Source organism: Halyomorpha halys, unplaced genomic scaffold, assembly GCF_000696795.3.
Source record: "Halyomorpha halys isolate HHAL.00 unplaced genomic scaffold, Hhal_1.1 Scaffold252.1, whole genome shotgun sequence".
Classification (NCBI taxonomy): domain Eukaryota; kingdom Metazoa; phylum Arthropoda; class Insecta; order Hemiptera; family Pentatomidae; genus Halyomorpha; species Halyomorpha halys.
This window is the reverse complement of record NW_027108761.1, coordinates 2336070-2358159: the sequence shown is the minus strand read 5'-3', so window position 1 is coordinate 2358159 and position 22090 is coordinate 2336070. Positions and strand designations below refer to the sequence as shown.

General features: G+C 27.8%; 1 protein-coding gene across 11 annotated transcripts in view; it reads left to right on the top strand.

The window, feature by feature from the left end:
• The window catches only part of LOC106680281 (ensconsin), a 124028-nt gene that overhangs the window by 82958 nt on the left and 18980 nt on the right, over window positions 1-22090 (top strand). For 3 of the 11 annotated variants that reach the window (XM_014419855.3, XM_014419852.3, XM_014419846.3), the window contains exons 2-9: window positions 5574-5630; window positions 6704-6772; window positions 14055-14105; window positions 14951-15054; window positions 15814-15981; window positions 16148-16275; window positions 16892-17034; window positions 17194-17298. In XM_014419855.3, coding sequence (XP_014275341.1) covers window positions 5574-5630; window positions 6704-6772; window positions 14055-14105; window positions 14951-15054; window positions 15814-15981; window positions 16148-16275; window positions 16892-17034; window positions 17194-17298 — 825 coding nt within the window. Of the gene's footprint in view, window positions 1-4024; window positions 4050-5573; window positions 5631-6703; window positions 6773-14054; window positions 14106-14950; window positions 15055-15813; window positions 15982-16147; window positions 16276-16891; window positions 17035-17193; window positions 17299-22090 lie in introns of those variants that run through there. The other 8 variants (XM_014419856.3, XM_067047089.1, XM_014419849.3 and 5 more) reach the window with 6 other exon arrangements.

The following is a 22090-nucleotide window of genomic DNA, read 5'->3' as shown; positions in this document are numbered from 1 at the left end:
TTCCTGGCTACTTGGATATTAAGGAACTGACTACATTAGGATCAGCATTGCTTGGCCTTATCTTAACTTTTCTTTCCCAACTTTTCTCGAATCTTTCGTTTCGTCTACTACATTATTTTTGATTTATTATCTGTGTAACTAGATTTTACCCACGTTGAATTTTTATTATACTTACATGTTAAATACTAATAATAAGTTTATGATTAGCTGAATAAAATCCAAAATTTATTTGGAAAAACGAAATAATTATTAACTAAACAAAAAATAACATCATATAAATCGTCGTCAGTTTGATGTTTTTATACTGACAAATATATTTACTAGTACAATTTAAACAATTTTTTTCAAAATTCAAGTTATTTCAACCTAAATTATCTTTTTATTTATCTTCTCTGTTAAGTATCCTTTATTCAAAAACGCATTAATTTAATCTCTACGTTTCGGTTCCATCGCCCCATCTTCAGTTGAACTGCTTTACATTACATTTCTTTGTATACAATTTCATTTCTTATTTTGCCGAAACGTAGGAATTATAAGAAAATTAAAAGTATGAGACTATATAGATATTTTTATTATAATTAATTACATTTCTTTTTATTTAGTATTGAAATTGAAATTATTAATGCGCTTTATTGTATTTCTCATAATCACCTGACAGTCTTGTTTTCCTTCATCATTATTTAAAATATAATCACTTATCTATATATAGATATATTTAGGTATTTCTCCTTGTAGAATACGTAAAATTTATTTTGCTCCATATAAACCAGTATACAAGTGAAAGATTTATCGTACTAAAAACGGTGTCAATTGCCGAAAAACCTATAATCAAAATATTTATTTACTTTGTTTCAATAGGAAAAAAAAAAAAATGATACTAGCTATTAAACTATTCAAAAATGAGTCTCTTGATGATATAAATAGCAATAACCCGTATTACAAATAACCTACGGGTAATACAAATTAACCTATTAAAAAAATAAAGTTAATGAACTTAAATTTTTCTATTTAACACCAATTATGAATTAGTTTTGATTATAATTTCTAGATCTCAATCCATTAATTAACCTTTTTTAAAGTTAAACTAATGAAGTTAGTGTTGTGAACCTGGTTTCATGGGAAAGAAGTTTTATAAACTTAATCACATCTTATTAAAATTTTCTAATGTATAAAGAATATTTTTTAATATCGAGACCTTAATAAAACAGGTTGCTCTATATACATATTTTAAGTAAAATAAATTATATAAAATAAGTTTGTTTTTTTAAAAATAAAATCTTGTAAATATCTGTCATTGACACGAAATAAATGTTTCTTTTAATTCTTAAATTTATAAGTTTAATAATTTTTTTAAGCTAAAGAGAAAATAAATTAATTTAAATTGATGAATTAATAACAATTTTGTCTGCAGCTTTGTCAGTGACTTTAGTTATAGTATTGGGCACAGTGCACTTTCAGATGATTTTAATGTGGAATGTGGTAATTAGAGCATACTATCTTTTAAAATAGTACGCAATAATTAAAAATAGGTTACGTATGGTTTTAAGTGGTTAGTTTGTTGAACAATGTAATTAAGAATTCAATTTTAAAAAAAAGAAAAGTTTTTTGGAAAATATTAATTTGTCGAATTATAAAATTTGTCAACCACTATATTTTTTCTTAGCAGAAAAATGCTGCCACCGCCATGGAACTATCCACTATGCACGATGCTCTACCACACACGAACATACTGCATGGTTGTTGCTCGAAACTAAAGTATACGGACACAAACGTCTATGTATATATTAATGAGATAGTCCCTTATTAATCCTCAAGAGGAAGATATTAGGTTATGAAGAAGGAAAGTGGGTGTTTTATCGTTGTTTTGGCTGCGAAGCTCTGAGCGGTAGACTATAAGACGGCAATATGGCTGAAGAGGAAGCTCGTTATATGGAGCCAATGATCCGCGTGTAATCCTAAGAGGCCCCAGGAGAACCCTCATACAATCATGGACCCCTCAAAATTAATAAAGTTTAAGGGTCTCTAGGGATAGCTGTTATAAATAATGTATTTCTTCCCTCACTGTTCTCGATTTATGTCCGACCGTATCCGTACCTCTGAGGAATTAAATGGATTTTATTTGACACGCCTCCGGCCCACTATATACAATTGTCTTATTCATCTTCTTCACTCCAAAAAGATTTATTAAACCTCGACTTGTGTCTATGTTTTCTATTATAGTATATTCAATAATAGAAATATTTCATTATAGTAATTAGAATAACTTAATCAGTTACACCTATTAAGCCAAAAAAAATTTCATTTATAATTTTAATTTTAAAACGTTTTATATTACTACCTGAAGGAATAGAAAGTTAAGTTAGATACTATACATTAAATATATTTTATGTTCATAATTATGAGAGATGAATGAATAATTATGACTAATAATTATGAGTCAAAATTAAACCCAAATAAGTTGATGTAACTCATTTAATTGTGCCAACGTTTTGGATAGAGTTTCTAGCCTTCATCAGGGTTGTTAGCTTGAAATCCAATCGCCAAGTGGTATTCTGCGCCGATAACGGCCAAACTCCCCAATATTTTATGTTCATGTTTTCTTACATATTGTTTCAGTTTGTGTTCATATCTAATTACCAAATAGTACTTTTCAGTAATGGCAAATAAAAAGTCTTTACCAACTTAACAGTCTAATTTTAACTTTTATCACTTCTAAATATTACAAAAGCAGGACCCGTTGTTTTTCTTTTGTAACCACTAACCGCGAAAACTACTGAACCAAATTTTAATAAATTTAAATATCATAATCATAGTGTCCGGAACGTTCAAAAATAATAATTATATTTATTTATGCTGGAAATAAGTGGTAAAAAGAGAATTAATTACAATTAAAACATGATCTCAGCCATACTCATTTAGATTACTACAGCTGGCCTGAGGAACTCTGAACTAAGATGGTTTACATGGTCCCTTTAAAGGGGGTAAAACAGGACTCCAAGAGATCCCAGTAATTCTCTCTCCATCGCGTTAATAACTATTGTGAAAACTAGGGAAGTTCCAGGAGTAAAAATCTAAATTTGTGTTAATTAGTAGGATTTGTTAAAAGTAAGTTTACTTTTACATTATTGATCGAGTTGGATATGCAACCAATTTTTTCTATTTGAAATTAAGATTGTTGTTTTAAAACATTGAATTAAAAACAAAATACTAATACAAATATTTATCAAATCATATAGTTATGCAATATTGACAGGTTTTTCAATCGAAATATTAATAGTATCGACATGTTTGGTATTCAACTACCGCCATAGATATATTCAGAAATTTTATCTACAAAAAAAAATAAATAAATTTTGTTCAAATTATTTGCTTGCTGTTTTCTCTAATAAGAATTATCAGTATTATTTATTTATTTTATTTTCAATGTTTCAATCAATGGGATCATTTACACTGAATTTACAAATTGACATGTTTAATAAATTACAATATTAAATTATACTTATATCCACGAATACACTCAAAAAACAACATTTGCCAACTTAACAGTCTAATTTTAACTTTTATCACTTCTAAATACCATAAAAGGAGAACCCGTTGTTTTTCTTTTGTAACCACTAACCTCGAAAACTACTGATCCCAATTTTAATAAATTTAAATATCATAATCATGGTGTCCGGAACGTTCAAAAATAGTAATTATATTTATTTATGCTGGAAATAAATGGTAAAAAGAGAATTAATTACAATTAAAACATGATCCCAGCCATAATCATTTAGAATACTACAGTTGGCCTGAGGAACTCTGAACTAATTAAAAACAAACTAATTAATATATATATATATATATATATATATATATACACATATACATATATATAATCGTAAATATTAACAATATTTAAACAATGAAAAAGTTTTATTGTTGTTGCTGTATCTTCTTTTAACATCTGGAGAGGATCCATGTGACTCATGAGCTATACATTCAGTGAGATTGCAGTAGCGATATATTGCTGTGTGATCGTGTCTTCTTTTTCCATGAGATGACCGTAGGTGAGTCGAGTATTATCTATCCTAAGACGGGTTATAACCGCATCTCTCCGTGGCAGCTTTATGATTTTTTTATTAGTTTAAAATCACTAGTTTATGAGTATCAAAATTATAAGTTTCATGGAATTTAATGATTTAGGAAGTTTAATAGTTTACTAAAATATTAGGAACATTCAAAATGCTTTTGATGAAAATCAACCGAATATATGTTAAAATGAAACATACGCAAACAGTTTTTAACTTATTAAACTATCATTATTTTTCGATCTTGTTTAAACTAATTTTATTTTCACTGTTCTCCTGCAACTCGCTTAGAACAGTATTGTTGTTGTCTCAAATTTTCCTTATGCATTTTTCAACGGATCCTTGCTTTTCAGAGTCCCATGAATCAAAAATTAAATGGATTTCTATTGAAAGAAGATTGTTGACCATATAAAGTAGATTGTCGAAGCGTAGTCCGGGTGGCGGTCAATAAAGGTATCAAAATAATAAAAGAAAACTATTTATTGTAAACCAACGATGTTACTTATAGGTATTTATGTATCAATGTATTTATATTTATATGTAATCTCTTATACTTGTACTTCCTTATTTATCACATATGTTTACCTATTGTAATATTAGATATGCGATTAGATGTTCCTTTCAGTTTTTACCCATCTATATTTTATAAAAAGTCTCCCCCCCCCAGGAAGTAAGGAATTTTTTTTTACCTGTCTCCCCCCCTTTCTTCCCAGTTGTTCTCAACACTATTCGGATAGATTATTATGATTTTTTATTTTTATCAATTTTCTTCATATCTCCCTTTTATATCTACCTCTTTACCATATTTAAAACTAATTTTAATGAGTTGTCTCCTACAATTTATGTATCTAGATCTATATCGAGAACTTTTATCACACCTCGTTATATTTATTAATAACTTGTGTCCAGTCTACCTACTTGTGTATTTTCTTATATTGTTATTATTAATTCTTTTCTGTATACTTCATAAACACAACGATTGCTTTGAATTTTTATTTTAATGTTATGTTAATTCTAAAATGTCTGCATCTTATTTTTTCATTTAGCCCAGACGAATTCCTGCAAAGTGGGGCGAAATTTTGATTTACAATAAATAGTTTTATTTTACTATTTTGATACCTTTATTGACCGCCACCCGGACTATCCTTAAATTGGTGAAAAGGTTACTTTAATTCCCATAATAACTATATAATATAATAATGTAGAAAATCCATCGTGTTTAAAAAAAAAATTTCTGCCATCTTGATCACATTAAATCAATATTTTCGTACATGCAAACTATTTTTGTATTGGACTTTGTACCCGAAGCGGTTAGGAAAATCGTGTAAGTTGACTCGCCGGATATTTTAAATATCTGTTTTATTTTTTTTATCTATTTCCTGCTTCAAATTTACATTTTTATTAAAGATACAGCCCGGCTGGAAATGGGCTGGTGTGGCATGGAGTTTGTTCGGAATGCTAATGAGTTTTTTTTTATTTTTTTGTTTTGTTTTTTTGTTTCAGCGGGTGCCACTCCTGTCGACTCAAAACAAAACGGGCGGCCGACATCAGCTAAACAAGGTAAAAAGGACCTCTCTTTTATACCACTAATCCAATCCTATACTTTTCGACTAATCTAAAATGGCCAGCTCGTTAAAATTTCCAACGGAAAAAATAACAGGGAATTTCAGTCGGGTGTGAATTTTTTCGAGTTTATTAAATTTGGATATTTTTGAGCGGAAATACGAAAATAATAAAATCAAAGGATTTATTAGTCAATTTTAGTATCATATAATTTTTATGTATGATATGTTTTGACGAATACTGTTACGTATCTGTTAAATAAGAAAAATACCTTAAAAATCAAATATAACTTATCTTCAAATTTATCAAAATGATTATTTTTAACAAAAACTTTCTTGAAATAATAATGGTCAAATATATTTTTACATACTAATTTTTCGAAGCCGAGAAGAAAAAATATTTTTGTATTTTTATGTTTTTATCTTTACCGTACTTAAGGTTGCTTTATCGAAATAATATTTCAGATTCTGTAATAAATATAGTTTCATTGACAAATATCGCTCCATTGTCAAGTACCAAATATTTATTTTATATTGTTTTATATTTCTACATTCTCTCAGCATTCATAAACGTTCTGATATATCGGAACGTTGAAATTATCTTCTGAATATTGGTATTAAAATTCTTTTATTTACTTTATACTCAATGAAAAACGTTAGGAACGGTAATTATATATTTTAAGCTAATGACTACTAATATTTTTAGTTTTTAAAATATTAAATAAGAATAGTAGTCTGTGTTCCTTTACTGTGGTTAAAAATGGAATTTGTATTTCTTGATTATGTTGCTTTTAGATAGATAGTTTGATATGCGACATGTTCATAGCTGGCACCGTTACTGGAGTTTAAAGAAAATTTTAAATTTGTAAAGCATTCTCTTGACTTTCATATAAACTTTTCCTCAATCAAGTGTAGACTAATGGTATCATTTCCAAACAAATCATATTTCCCAAGAGTTTCTAGAGTAAATTTATTCCATTTTTTTAATCATTATTTGCAAAATAAGATCAGTTGGAAACTGATTATTTTTTAAACTTTATATATTTTTTTTTTTGATAATTTTTGATACAGGATTGCACTGGTTTGCTGAGTGCGGTGTGCCGCCTGACGAACATGATTCCCCTAGGAAGGCTTATCACGGTAATAGTTTGGTGTGAAGACTAACCAACCAATGTCGCGACTTTTAACAGCCCATATCCTTGTTTAATTTCCACTTATTCCCAAGTATAGTTTTGTTCGTTATTTTGTGACGTTAAACTTCGTCCAATTACATTCCAATGTAACTGAGTTACAGTTCGCGTTATAACATTACTGTGCATTCCTCACTTATTTTAGCATGTTTGTGATCTAACAAAAATATTTTATTATTTCAACATTCTTATTCTTGAGGTAGCTGTTTGATAATTGGTTTAATCGAAGGTTTGGAATCTAGATTTTTTTTAGATTGATAGATATTACAATCTGCCACACAGTTGTGGGCAATAGGTAATAGTGATGAATGATCTCATACACACTAAAATAAAAGAAAAAAGAAAAAAATAATAAAATAAAATAAAATAAATAAAAAAAACCCTCTGGTTTGGAATCTATAAAGTATGTTTTCATATTTAGCAAAAAAAAAGTTATATTTTATTTACTTATATTATTTCCAAGCTTTCATTCCAATGTATTTATAGTTTTCAAGCATGGTTCTCCAATTAATATCTTTAATTTTTATTCCCAAAGTGGAAAAAAGTTGTCTAAATCTTAACTTAGTGCACATTGGCAAAAGTTTAGGTGGACAAGTTACTCATGGTCCTTTCGGGCGTGGCCAAAAGGTTGCTTCAATGCTTTTCCTTCAAAACTCCTGTAATGTTTTAGAGAAGTCTACATGGATTAATGACTACTGACACGTAGGAAGGTTACCCCACTCATAGTTACCCCTAAAAGGACCATGAGTATCTTGTACTTCTATATATTGTCAAGTTATAAATTATAAGTTATATATTTTCCCGGACTTACGTCAGTGTTTCTATATGAATGATACTACACTATCTGGAAAGTCGGGTACTGATCGTTGGCTTGTAAGTAAAAGTTATGAAGTAATATTTATACTAAGATGAGATTTTTTTCTCTGAGCCTGAGCCAAATCTACGCTTTAGTATTAACATAATGTTGAAATCGTCAATAATCATTTGATAATTGTTAACAATTTCACAAGTTTATGAATACTGAAGTCTAGATTTGGTTCAGGTGGAGGTAAATAATGGTAAACGTCATATTCGTAAAAATATCACTCAATGACGTTTAACTCCAGCTATGCTATTATAACTTATAATATTAAAACTCAGGTAAATTGGCGTAATTAAAATGCATATTAAAAAGTTCAAATACTTTTTATATTATAATTATAAAAATAGAATTATTTAAAAAATAAATATAAGAAGATGGTCAGGGTTGAGGTAAAAAAAAAGAACAAATAGTTTAATACTCTTTTTGAAAGGAAGAAGATATATAAATGTGGGGATATTTATTTATAAAATTCTTAGTATATAAAGGGGCCGGATTGCTGTCTGGGGGAATAATATATGTAATTATTTGATCTATAGGGATTAAGTATAGAGTCAATAGATAAGGTTAGTATATCCATATGTCATAAATACATAATATAAATTATATCTAATAATATAGATATAACAGTTATATATTTATAGCGAACTTTAAACGTGAGCTAAGAATGGAATAACGGTTAGCATATAAGTTAATATAACTAAGGAATAAAAGTTACATGTTAATATCCGATCTTAGTCCAGAAGAACTAACTGTACAACCTTTCTTTTTGGAGAGCCCTGATAAAGCCCTGTAAAGTGGCACGAAACGTCGGACATTAAAATAGTTTTAAATTATTTGTTCTTTTTTTTTACCGCAACCCTGATCATCTTCTTATATTTAAATTTTAACGGTCAACTATATATACATATATGTTTAAAAAATATTTTAAAAAGTAAATAATTATCAAAAATAAAAAAATAATATTTATTAATCCGTTCGTTTTTTAATCGAAAAAAATTCAGAATCAACAATTTTCCAAATGAGTTGTTTTTGTAACAGTTTTTGTTTATTTTTCAAGTATTATTTTTTTTAATGTTTGTTTTAATCTGTACATGTGTTTATTTTATTAATTTGTACTTTTGTATTTCGTTAAAAACTTCTTTCTTTTTTTAATTTTCTTGTTATAATTTTGTTATTGAATATTATTAATGTTATACTAGTTTAACATTATTAATTAAATAATTGTATTTTATTTTAATTTCAGAACTATCTATTACGAATAATCTTATCCTACGGCCATCATCAATTCAATTGAATCTTTTCTTTGCCTCTCTCTTGTTTGCTAGTGAAAGTTTTATGTCTTATTGTTAGAAGAAAAGAAAAAAAAAATAAAGTTATAGGAAAAGACCACTCTTTCTTTAACAATTCTCGCAAAACTTCCTAATGCACCCTAACGTTTCTTAGGAAGCAAGTTCGATGATTTCAACTAAGTTTCTCAACTTGGATTCAATTAATGAAATTGTGAAGTTCACCCTTAGGTGCTTCTGATTAAATTCTCCCGTATCAGAAGACTCCATGATCTGAAGAGAGATGCCTTTTAAGATTTTCCGTCTGCTTTAGTTTACTCGATGGCAATATTAGCAGGCATCCATCAATTCTTGAAACAACTTTTGCTGGCATTCTTGTTTTCAAGTTAAATTGTCTATTTTTAAGCGATGGTGTTGGAAGAATTTGTATTTAAATTGTATTCAGTCACAGAAATATTTTATTTACACAATATCTAGCTTACTTCTCTTCGCATTATATATGTATATATACAAGTAGCCAGTCCGTTTATTTATTTTCTCACTTTTATCTATTTATTTATAGTGTTGGTAACACGAATTTGATTTTTGGTTTTTGGCCGATACGTATATTTTTCTATAGTGATGATTTGCTTTAGATTTCGTTTAAAGTCGTTTTTTTTTTTTTCTCTGTGTATGATTTTATCATATTTAAGTATCAAATTTCAATCATTAACAGTAAAAAAAAAAAAAGTATCAATAAATGTGTTTTTCTCTATAACGTATACAGTCCGTACTTGGCACCTAACGACTTACGAACCATCTTGAGTCGTTTAAGATCTTAAATTGCCATTGAAGACAATGAAAGATCTTAAATTTTGTGAAAGATTGAAAATAGAATAGCAAAATTTTTCCGTTCAAAATATAAAGAGTAGTATTGTGAAGGAAACCGAAATTCGATCGAGTCCTAATATATTAAAATTGAGTTATTTTAAAAATAATCAACGATATTTTATCAAACGATATTTTTTTCATGATTCGCCTTATTATCAACGTCTAATAAAATAAACGATTTATCATCGTTTTGTCGTTTGATTGGAAATCTCAGATGGAATCAACGGTTTGAGTTATTGGAGCGAGCTCTACAGTTTTACCCAATTCCATTATTGTTTAAGTCTATTACCGATGATTTATCCTTTACTTTATCTCCGGTATCCAATATAGTTGGAAATGGATGAGGCATATAATGATAAAGGTGGAATTTAAGCAATACAGAATCCATTGTTTCTTGTAGCGTTTATTGGGTACTTATACTGGCATATTGATCTACGAGATATACTATCTATTCTATTTAATGATTTTATTCAAATCCTATTGGTTAGAATTGTATTAAACAATTGAATAGTTTTCTGAATAGGTTACTTCATCATATATATAAATATCTTGTGTGTCCACTCACATGACTTACCTTAACTTATTGGTTACTAAGTCAAATTCTGTACTTTCGATAATTTACACTTGAGGATTTATTAATTATCTTTCAAATGAGCATTTGGAATATCGTGGAAGATGTATAGTTTTCGATTTATTTCATAATCTAAACATGATTACTATGTCCTAAAAATCATGTTTTTGCTGATTTTGAACTGATTATATTATTATTTATTTTTTTAACCTTTCTAGCGATTATAAAAAATAAAATCCATAAAAGTACTTTGGGTAGAACTTCGCCTAGTTTCATCAAAATCTTAATCGAATGCTAAACTCGATTCTTGTATGTTCACCATTTATATATATAAGTGAACTTCAGCAAGGTTAAAATTATTTTAAAATTATCGAAAATAAAAGAAAATAATTTGTTCTTTACTCATTTATTATTACCATTATTAATTTTATTTTTATTTATCCTTTCTCTACCTTTATTTAATTTCAACTTAGTTCTTTATTTTCCGTCTTTTAGTATTTTAAATTAAGTACTGGGAAAATTGATCTGATGAAATTAGTACCACGACTATTTCTAACATTCTAATATTAGTTTTTACTTCCTGTAATAATTAAAAGAAAGATTCCCTACCTTCGGTAGTGTGGAAGCAATGTTAACAAAACAAAATTATAATAATACCTATTTTATTATAAATTATGTTTATTTGATAATTTAAATATTTTGTTTAAAAAACTTAGTTCCCGGACCGATTTTTTTTTTCCTTTTATCATTTTAACGCGTAGGAATACATAAACATCCGTTTTTTAACTCTTGGCGATCATAATGGCTCCTATCAAGGAAGACAGTTCCAGTTTTAATTAGTTATAATTTTCAGCGGGATTTCCCAACAGCCGTCGAGATTTGTATGCAAATGGTGTGCGCCCTTTTCCCCCGCCAGTTGAAAATTTCATGCTAATTTATGGTGCTCAGATTCTAATGTCTTTTTAAACCTTTGGGAAGCTTCTGTCAAGGGTGGTTGGATAAAACGAGGATACCATTTCTTTACTTACTTTTATATTTAAATTATTCTATTTATTCTCTGAAATATTTTGACATCACTAGAGTTAGTTATTTTATGTCAAACTGTAAATAACGTGTTGATAGACATATTTATATGACCTAGTTACATTCGTAAAACTAGGTTGTTTTTTTTTTCATAGTAATATAGACAGCCTATTTCAACTGTATATGATTTTAAAAAATAAAAGGCATCTATTTAACAGAAAACTAAAACTATATCAATTATTGGCATATCCCTTTTACACAATCTTAAATATTTTTCAATCAAATATCAACTAACGTAAATAAAAAGCACGAATTACTGTTCTATTATTAATTTTATCTATATAAATATACATATAATACAGAAAAATACTTTAAAATATAGAATATAACTTTCTTAAAAAAATATATATATTATTCGAGTATGTTAATTTTACCGAATTTGTATTTTTATTTTTGTTTAATTTAAAAATATTACTTAATTATCCTTTTACGTATTCTCTATATTTATTATAAAATTATATAAGGTTATCCGGAGTAGCATTACTAACTGAAAGGACGCGGGTTCGAATCCGCCTGTGGCAGATAATTATTTTCTGTTCCACTGTAGCCGTTAGTCAACCCTGTGGGTTCGAGAAACATCCGAGGTTCACCCAACCTTATAAATTTGGTACCTTTAATTGGGTATAAAGCTGGCTGTCGAGCATGATTCTAAACAAATCACCTCCTTGCTCAACCATTGGTCTAGTAACAGTACTTCCTTACGAAGTACTGCTCCCTTAATCCTCCATGGGTGCGGTACAAATTTATTTATTTTTTTTTAATACAAGATATACAAAATATAAATTTTTTTAATAATTTATAATTTAATTATAAATTGTATAAACTTACGTAGGATTATTTGAAAGATTGCGACAGGAGGGCTCCATCTTGGGAGAGGATGGTAATGAATATGTGGATCAAAAGTTTGTTGTTTTTTTTTTTAATACAGAAGGATTGTAACTCTACATTGTATCATTTTAATTATAATATGCTAGCTTCAGTAATTAGTAACTACATACATTGACTCGTATAAAATAAGTCTTTACGTATTTAATTTGATTGTTTGTTTAAGTTACCATTAATTTATTAATTTAACATGGTTTGAAATAAAATTGTAGCAACGTACAGCGTACGTAAAAGGTGTAGGACATACATAAAAGGTTGTCCTAGGTATTTTAAGAATTTAGGTCTTGCCTAGTTCAGACTTCATGGTTAGAACAAACCTATTGTAAATGATATTTTTTTAAAAATCATAAGCTTTTTGCTTTTACTTCGGTTTGAAAATTATTAAAAAAATAAAGCTTGGTAAAACTAAAACAATGGAAATGAAAACGGCTAACCGAAATGACAAAAACTGGTTTTCGTTTAAACCGGCCTGTTATTTCAACCCCTACTATCTAACCTTCACGTCAAGTCTAGTCGTACGGTTTTTATCGTTTTAAATTCATGGTGTTGGTATATCTACTGTTGAGTAAGTTTTTTGTCTATATATTCCGATAGATTAAGAATATAGGATTTATTCCTCATATTTGTTAAACTTAAATTTTCTTTTATCTTTTAGGGTCCTCCTTGAAATATAATATATGTTTATATATATAAAAAAAAAGAATCATATAAGTGATTCTATTAGTTTTGATTACATGCCCCTGACCGTTTTAAGACATTGTGTTAAATGCACTTCATATTCTTTTTTTTTTTTTTTTTAATTGATGATATTTAATATGTTGCATTATTTTGGCCAGTATTGCATTTACTAAATTGGTAATTAAATATCTCAAAGCATTATCATTATTATCTGGCTTAGTTTCTCATTCCAAGCTAACTATAAGTGTTTGCAAGTTTTCTTCAAATTAATTATTTGTTTAAATCTTATTCCTGGATAAGCTATGTTATTATAATTTTTTCAACTTAAATTATAAACTTGGTACATATGAATGTCTAATTAAGGTCGATAAAGATGATTATCTTTGTCTTAAATGAAAACTGTTTTTTTTTTTCCTATTTCTGGAGAAAAAATAAATTGTCTTAAGAAAAAAATAGATTTTAGTTGTAAGCAATATATAAAAATTGTATAAATATTTAGAAAAATCTTATATGATAATTGAATCTGGTTTATATTTCATAGGATAGATTTAATAATCATTTGGAATTCATATTTCAAATTATTATTCACTTTGTGGTTGCTTTTAAAAATTTTAATAGTCAATCATTGATTTATTATTCATCTGCAAGTGAGGTATGGATTAGTTTGTTTCCACAAGATTGACTTTACAGTAATCGGACTTAAATTGTCTGGTTCTTCATAGTTTTTAATTTTTTTCTTCCTGATAAATTGATTGGCAAATATTTATGATTTTTTTATTTATTTTATGATTCATAGTGTGTTCATTTATATAGATCATAGTGTGTATTTAATGTTTGCATTCTTCATTACAACAAAATTTCTAGTTTAATTATTTATTTTTCATTCGTATTTTACCTTTTTTATCCTTATAACTTTATTAATGAAATGAATAATTATTTAGTTCATTCTGAAAATAGTAAAAGAAATAAAAAGTTTTACAAATGTTTCATTTACCAGGCCCCAGTTGGCTCTCAGAAGATCTTAATGCTGAGCTGAGCCCAGAAGAAGGTACTTAAAAAAAAAAAAATCACCCAACTGTAGAGCATAAAACACCATGTTATAGTTTTAGATTTGTAGTGCTTTATTTATAAGTAAACAGCTTATATCGACTTTAATTAAAATCAAGTTCACCTATCATGATATATAAATACTTCATAAATGAATACAACAGAGTTGAGTTAGATTTTGGATTCGCATAAATTTTTTAGGATTAACCTCAGTGCATGGCTTGAAAAAAAAAATCGTTCAATATACTGCATCACCAAAATTTTAGCTATTGCAATAACTTCTAAGATTTTTTAATTTTAATTTTTTTGGTATAGTTGAATCAAATAGTCACTGAAAATTGTTTCACTTACGATTAGTTTCCTAATTGAACTCTACAGTTGGGATTGCATGTGCTATCAGCAAGTAAAAACATGAGTTATAACTGTTGGATGTTTAACTGAAGTAATTACAGTTTATTGTGTGTTAAATTAAAACAAAAATTAACATTAAATATATAACATTGTATTTTCTTTCTTGTGTATTTTATATTATAGTGTATTTGTTTAACACTATGGAGCCTAGTGATCTAGAAAGAAGAATTCTTTCCAACCAACAATTTTATAACCAAATCAAAAGTTTTTCATTTTTAGGTGTAGGTAGATGTAGCTTCCATTTACGTGTGTTTCTGTTTTAGTTTTTTTTTTGTTTTGTCTAAAATCCAGCCAGCTGCCAAGAGTGCTATTTTTTTTTATTACTTAATGCATTGCTATGCAATAATAAACGCCTTGTGAAGTGTTAATTGTGAATTATGTGTTTTAATTTACTTTTTATGAATAGTTCCTGACAAATATTGTCTTATTTTGTAGGAAAAGACGGACAGTCACAAGTTGACAGAGAAGAGAGACTTAGAATTCTTCGGGAAAAACAAAATGAAGAAAGGCAAAGAAAGCTTGATGAACTCAAACAACAGGTAATGTTTGTTATTTTTTAAATTTAATAATATGATACTGCTATTGTAAATTATTGCTCTTGGAAACCTAAAATAAATGTCGATATTGGTTATCTGAAACAATTAAAGGTTTTCAATATGATTCAGGTGTCCAACCTCAATTCATACATGTATAATAAAAAAGATTAGTAAATAACTTAATTATAAATGTAAATACAAAATATATAATTATAATAATAAATTGAAATATATTCTGCTTTATGTTCTAATTTTATTTACTTTTGTCCACAATACTTACCAAAGCTACTATATGAGGCTCCATTAGGATTATAGTAGTGTTAGTTAAGTTTGATTTTTTTTTTTTTTTTTTTTTTTGAGAAAGTGAATACTTTGTAAATATTCTTAAATGATAGATGGGTAATATACATGCAACAATGTTGGAATAATATACATATTCAGTTAGCAACATTTACAAATTATAATATAATAAACCAAACTCTACTTACACTTCTGTTATTCTAATCACCTCATATAGTAAACAAACTATTTGGTATTACCTTAATGCAATGTAAACTACAAGTTACATTTTTATAATTTGAACTCCTGTACCTCTCTCATTAATTTATTTACTTTTTGATAGCCACTCTTTAAAAAAAAAATCAATAAATAAATTTTTAAAAAAATCACTACTGTAAATTATGGTTGTGAAATAAACTATTGAATATATATGTTAGGGTTCCTTTATATTTTTCTTTCTTTTATACATGTTCAATGTTTTAGGCACTTGCTGCTCAGAAATTTCGTGAACAAAAGGAAGAGGAAAGAAGGAGACGATTGGAAGAATTACGAGTACGAGATACAGATAGACGACATCAGGTGGAAGAAAGAAAAAGACAGATCTGGGAGGCTGAAAGGGACCGTAGGGAAGCAATACTTCGTAAAAACCAGGTTAACCCCTATAAATTATGATATTCTTAAAGTACTTTCTTATTATCAAAATTTTATATTTTACTCTTAGACCTAAAAAGAGTAAAGAAAATAAAAGATTATTCTGTTAAATAATCCTTTTGAATTAAATATTTGTTCTACCATTGCTTTTTGGTTTTTCATACAGGAAAGAGAAGCAAGAATCGAATCGAAAAGGAAAAATGAACGGAGTTCGATAGTTTTTGCCTTCGGTAGTTCAACGCCTCGGATGTTGGAGCCTGGAGATACCGGTTCCACATATTGGGCTACTAGAAGGTAATTATATAGTGAATTTATATTGGGTATCTTTATTCCTAGATTTCTGTTTCATTGAAATGCTTTTCTACTTACCGCTCCAAGGTTACATAATGGTACTAATGGAGAAACTGTTACTATAAAAGACTTCCTGAAATGAGTTTACAATCCTAGAAAACAGTGCAGGGTCTAAGTTTTCTTTAAATAATGTCCAAGAGCATATAGCATGTAATGAAATCAAATTGAGGATTATTCTGTGGTTACATTTTATATGTAATAAGTTTCAGATGGGTATGTACAACTGTTTATCAAAGACAAGGAGAGCGTTAATGTAACTGTAATATTATTAAAAAAATATGACTTGTAGGTGGTTCATCGATGACATAGGATCAAATATCCTAAAACATCTATTGTGTGCATGGCTCTGGTCTCGGTAGTAAGCATATTTCAGCAATGCTTTTGATTTATGCAATTATCGAAACATCAATCATAATAAATATAAATTAACTATAATCCAATTTTACTCATCAGAAATGAATATCTCACAAACATACATATGCATATTTTTTAATTTGTCTAGGAGTTTAAAAAAAAAAAAATATGAATTGATTTGTAAAATTTTAAAATCCTCTTTTAGAGCAACCTCCACTTCTAATGTAATGACACTCTCACTGTCAGCGACACAACCTGGTCCACTGACTCGAAGATCATCTGAAAGAGAATTGGACGGCAGTAAAAAGAGAGCTACTTCTGCTGGCGGCATAGAGCGCAAAACACAAGGTAGACATTTTACCCTAATGCTTGTTTTTCGATTATTCTTTGCTTTTATTTTAGAATACACACCTGGCTATTTTATTCACTGATGATATTGTGCATTCGTGTGGTGAATTAGATGCAAGTTAAAGCTTAGAGCTCAATCAGTTATGATCAATTTTTCAGATCGCCTGCGGATGAGCTCCTCGATTTATGAAGTGTTCCAGTGGGGTGTACCCCCTCCTGCCTCCCCCAATTCCCAAAAACCCTTAAACCCTTTCTTTAAACCTGGTGAGTCAATGAATTTTCTTTAAAAAAAAAAGGTTCAAAAACAGCTTTCCACTAACAGTCTTGTCCCCAGCTCAACTATATTTTTTGTGTTGTGAGTTTGTGTATTTTGTTTTTTAACTCTTCCATGGATTACATCTGTCTTAACAATTGTTTGATTTTTTGAAATTTTAAAACTTCTTTTCTTGGTTTACCTAACAAGAAATAGGTCCATTGCTTTCTAGTATGCTTTCCATCATTGGTTGTAACTTAGTAATATTTAGTTTTACAATTCGCAAATCACATTTTTTTTTTTTGTTATTTGTCTTCACATTGACTTCATCTAAACTTGCTGAGGTATCATTTGTTAATGTTTTGTTATTCCATTGAAACCACTTAACATATCTTTTTATTGTCTTAAATAATACAATTGTGTACAATTTAATTTAATTTTCAACCAACACATTAGACTAACAGTAAATGTCTTGCTTGTTTCATGCCAACTTCACCTTCATTCCATACTATTTGATATTCTGAACTTAAAATCGGTATTAATTTCCTTCCATTCCGGTACTGATTGTGCAATATACTGGATACAATTTTTTTTATAGAAGGTGTTTACAATTTTCCTTAGTTAATTGCTTAATGCATCAAAATTACATTAAAAGAATGATCATGCTATTGATGGATAACTTGAAGAGTGATTGCAGAGATGGAATTCATCGGATATATCTTTATAATGCTTCCTTAAAATGTCTTTAGATTTGAATAAAGTTAGTTAAGAACATATCTCGGTTCCTAGTTGAAAAGATAGAGCAGGAACTCACAGAATTATTTTCCGTATTCTGTGGGATTGTTTGTGAAGGAAAGATGGTACTATGTGTAATCTCTGTATTATGTGCTACACAATGGTGTAGTAGAGGGGGGTGTTATCCTTCAAATCATTTACGAGTCATGGTTCATCAAACATGTCATCACTTCTTTAGAAAATCTCACATATGGTGCCCATGTTGGATTTTTGACATTAAAACCAAATCCCGCTACTTAAAGACAGTCATCTGGTACTACACTATTATGTAGCTCTTCTGAAAAAGTCCGACTGAAAGACAAATATTTGCAGTCAGCTCCTTGAATAAAATATTGAAGATCAATAATAATAATTGACATTCTATATATTTATAATTAATCTTTAGTAATAAATAAATAATTATTAAAGATTAATCACTTATATAATCATAGTTTAGATTTTAGTTCCTATTAGTGGTTTCCAACCATCTTTCGGCAGCAGAATCCTTTTGGTACTACTAGGAAAATGGCAGGACCCTGTGTAGTAGAAGTAGGTAAATGGCGGAACCCATACATTGTCATATGATACAAATTGAGTTAAATTTTCAACAAAACCTAAGAAAGGCTACTATGCCAGCACAACGCCTGTGCAAAATTTGAAGAATCTGAGATGGTTAGATTCAAAACTGTGTGAAGTTAACGTTTTGAATAACCCATTCCTAAATTATTTCGTTAAACCCCTGGAAGAGGTTCTGCCTGTTCCAAAGGACATCCACTTTATTTTAGTTTATGATATCAAACTTTAATATAGATCGAAATTAGTGAGATATATGTTTTCAATGTTTGTTTTATCCCACCAAATATATTAATTAATTTTTTTACTGGTTATTTTATGGAATTAGTGGCTTTGCTTATTAAAATCTTGGAATCCATTCATTACAAGAATATTTTTAATTTGACTGAAATCATAAACTTGTTTCCAAACTCCACCACAAATTTCATTGTACCAATATAAGGGGTTTCTATTTAGATATAAATTGTAATTAATTATGAAGAATTATAGAAAAAAAATAATCACCAAGAATTTTAAATTTTAAAAAGTAATAATAATATTTATTATTATATAACCTGTTAAACCTTTCGCTTGAAAGTGGGGCGAAACGTCAGACATTAAAATAGTTATAAACTATTTGTTCTTTTTTTGACCGCAACCCTGACCATCTTCTTATACTTAAAAAAGTATAATCCTGAAAAGATTAAAAATTGAGTTTATGATTTAATCAATGTTTAGTGTTGCCTGCCTTTGCCTTGAACCTGAAATTTGTTTAGTGGGGAATCAACCTGAAAAGAATTGTCAATTATTCAACCCCTTTAAAATAGGATTAGTGACAATATGGCCTTTTGTAAAAAATCCTTCAATGCTTCTAAATCATAATAAAGAAATATATACAAAAAAAAGTTAGATTTATTAAATTGAATTTATCCTTAAAAAAAAAATTGATATTAATTGTTATTAAGAGTGTTTATATTTCGTTCTTAAAATACATTTGAACTGAAATTTGATAAAATATTTTTTCTCATATTGTGATAGTTGTTCATCATTATCCATTGGGTGTGTTTGTTAAAGGGGGAAAAAAATCATAACTCTGTGTTTGTGGCATAGCTTTTAGCTTAAGGAACATTAGTACATTTATTTTTATTTTTAAGATTTTTTTTATGTATATAATCTTTTTATCATCTTAGCTGCTGTTTTCAGTAGTAGTACATTGAAGCCATTATCATTTGGTCTGTCTTTGTAATGTCAATTAGTTGTAGTATTCTAATATTAATTTTCAAATTCAAAGTCCATTAATTCTTTTCCTATTTATGATAATTACTGTAGCAGCAAATTACAGTTTCTACCAAACTACCTTAAGTTTTAATAATTTGTTTCTGTTATTCTGAGTTTTAATTTTTTATTATTACTAAATAACTATCCTTAAAGCCCTTCTTATCAGACTTGAGCCTTTTATCTTAATATTCCTTTTGTTTTTATCATAATAGAATGAAATAATGGAATTTAATCCATTTTAATTGTATTGACGTTTGCTGGTTTTGTGTTATAAAATAAATTGCTAATAAGATTTTGATTTCATTTATTTTGATTACATTTGCAACCAACAAACCTATTTTAGAGTATAATTGATCTGTTTATGCATGTTTAATCTTAAATGCAGAGTAATATCACTTTTAGAAATTTAATTTCCTTTCATTTTATTAGATTTTGTAATGGATGTGTAGTTACTTATTTTCTAGTCATTATTTCAACTTACTATTAACTTTTACAATATAATTAGATTTTTATATTATGAGTTGTTAGAATACAAGAGTTTTTAGTTTTTCTGTTTAATGCATCTTACAACTTTGATATAATTGATTTAAACCACTGACTTCAACAGTTCAATCATATCATGAGATTTATTTGTATATTTTAAAATATAGCTTATTATTTATTTTTATACAGTAAACTCTTAATAATTCGCATCTGATGGAGCCATTAGCTCCAACAATTATTAATTAATTATGGATCATCAAAAATAAAAACAACTGGATAGAGTGAAATAACTTCAATTGATTAATAAGTCTTATCTTTCATTCTGTTACAGATAATGAAAAATTCATAATAATAATAATAATAATCAAAATACTTATCATTTATCTATTTATTGTTGCGATAAAATAAAAGAGGACTGGACCTTCATTTTACAAATTATTAGTTATCCAATGAACGATTGTTCAGTATCAATGGAACTAAATCCTTCCTGCTTAATTATTTCTTAACTCATGCTTTGTAACTACCAGAAAAATGATAATCACTGCTAAGGAGCAATCCATCTTTACAAAAAACAAAAACAGAAGTTCATTAATAATCAGCATTCCTAATTATATAATGTTCTTCTCCAAAAAGCTTAACATTAAAAAATAAATAAACCTCTAGAAGATATTTTCTGTCACTGAATTTATATAAAATAATGTCGTACTCAGAAAAGATAATCTGATACTTATGGTCTAGTTTGCACTAGACATTTTTTTACACCTTTAAAGTTTTATCTGAGGATATCATAACATAGTAGAGTGTTATCGACCAATAACCTTCGATTAATAATTTCAAAAACAATTTTTCTAATCCAGAAAGTGAGTTATCCAGAGTTTACTAGTGTGTAATGATTGAAAAAAAACATAAGGTTATATAGGAACCCATATATTTCCAACATGTTTATGTACTTCTTGATTTTTATTTGTTTAAACACTCCAAATCATCGTTTAAAACCAGTTCTCATTATCAAACACAAACGAATATAAAATTGGAATGATATTTCATCGAGGAATTACAGCTTCAGTTTATGTGTCATTTGATACTTTTTAAGATTTAATTATTTGTCGATATTTTATGAAATTTATTCTTCATAAATATTTGAACTATTCACTGTTTTTGTTACAATGTTGTCATCTATAATATTGTTTGTTTAAATTAAGCCATTTAGCTTGGTATGGCCCAGAAACAATTTTTTTTTAAGGATGTGATTATTCTTACTTTGTTGATGACATGATATTTAAATTTTTTTGTACGAGACATTGGTATACACCCTATTTTTTTTTTTTATTTACTTTTTTTTCTATTTTTGAAGTCAATTAGAAAAAGTGGGAGAAAACAATTATAATCTTAAATACATCATCCTAATATGTTTTTGTTTATTTAATGTTCAAAATCACTTGTTCTAATTACTTTTTTAAAATAGCAGTGATTAACTTTTGAAATATAATACTTTATTTTAAATTATGACTGGTTAACAAAGTCTCTTTATTATTTATATTTAATAATATAATATTTATTATTTAAATTAATGATAGTTCATTAGAGGATCACAGAATAAGTTTGGTTGAAAAATTTTAGGCTGGATAGTTTTCTATGTGAAAAACATTTTGGTTATAATTTTTCTTTTTCAGTCAGATTATTTTAAATAGTTTAGTTCGAAAATGGTTAGTTACA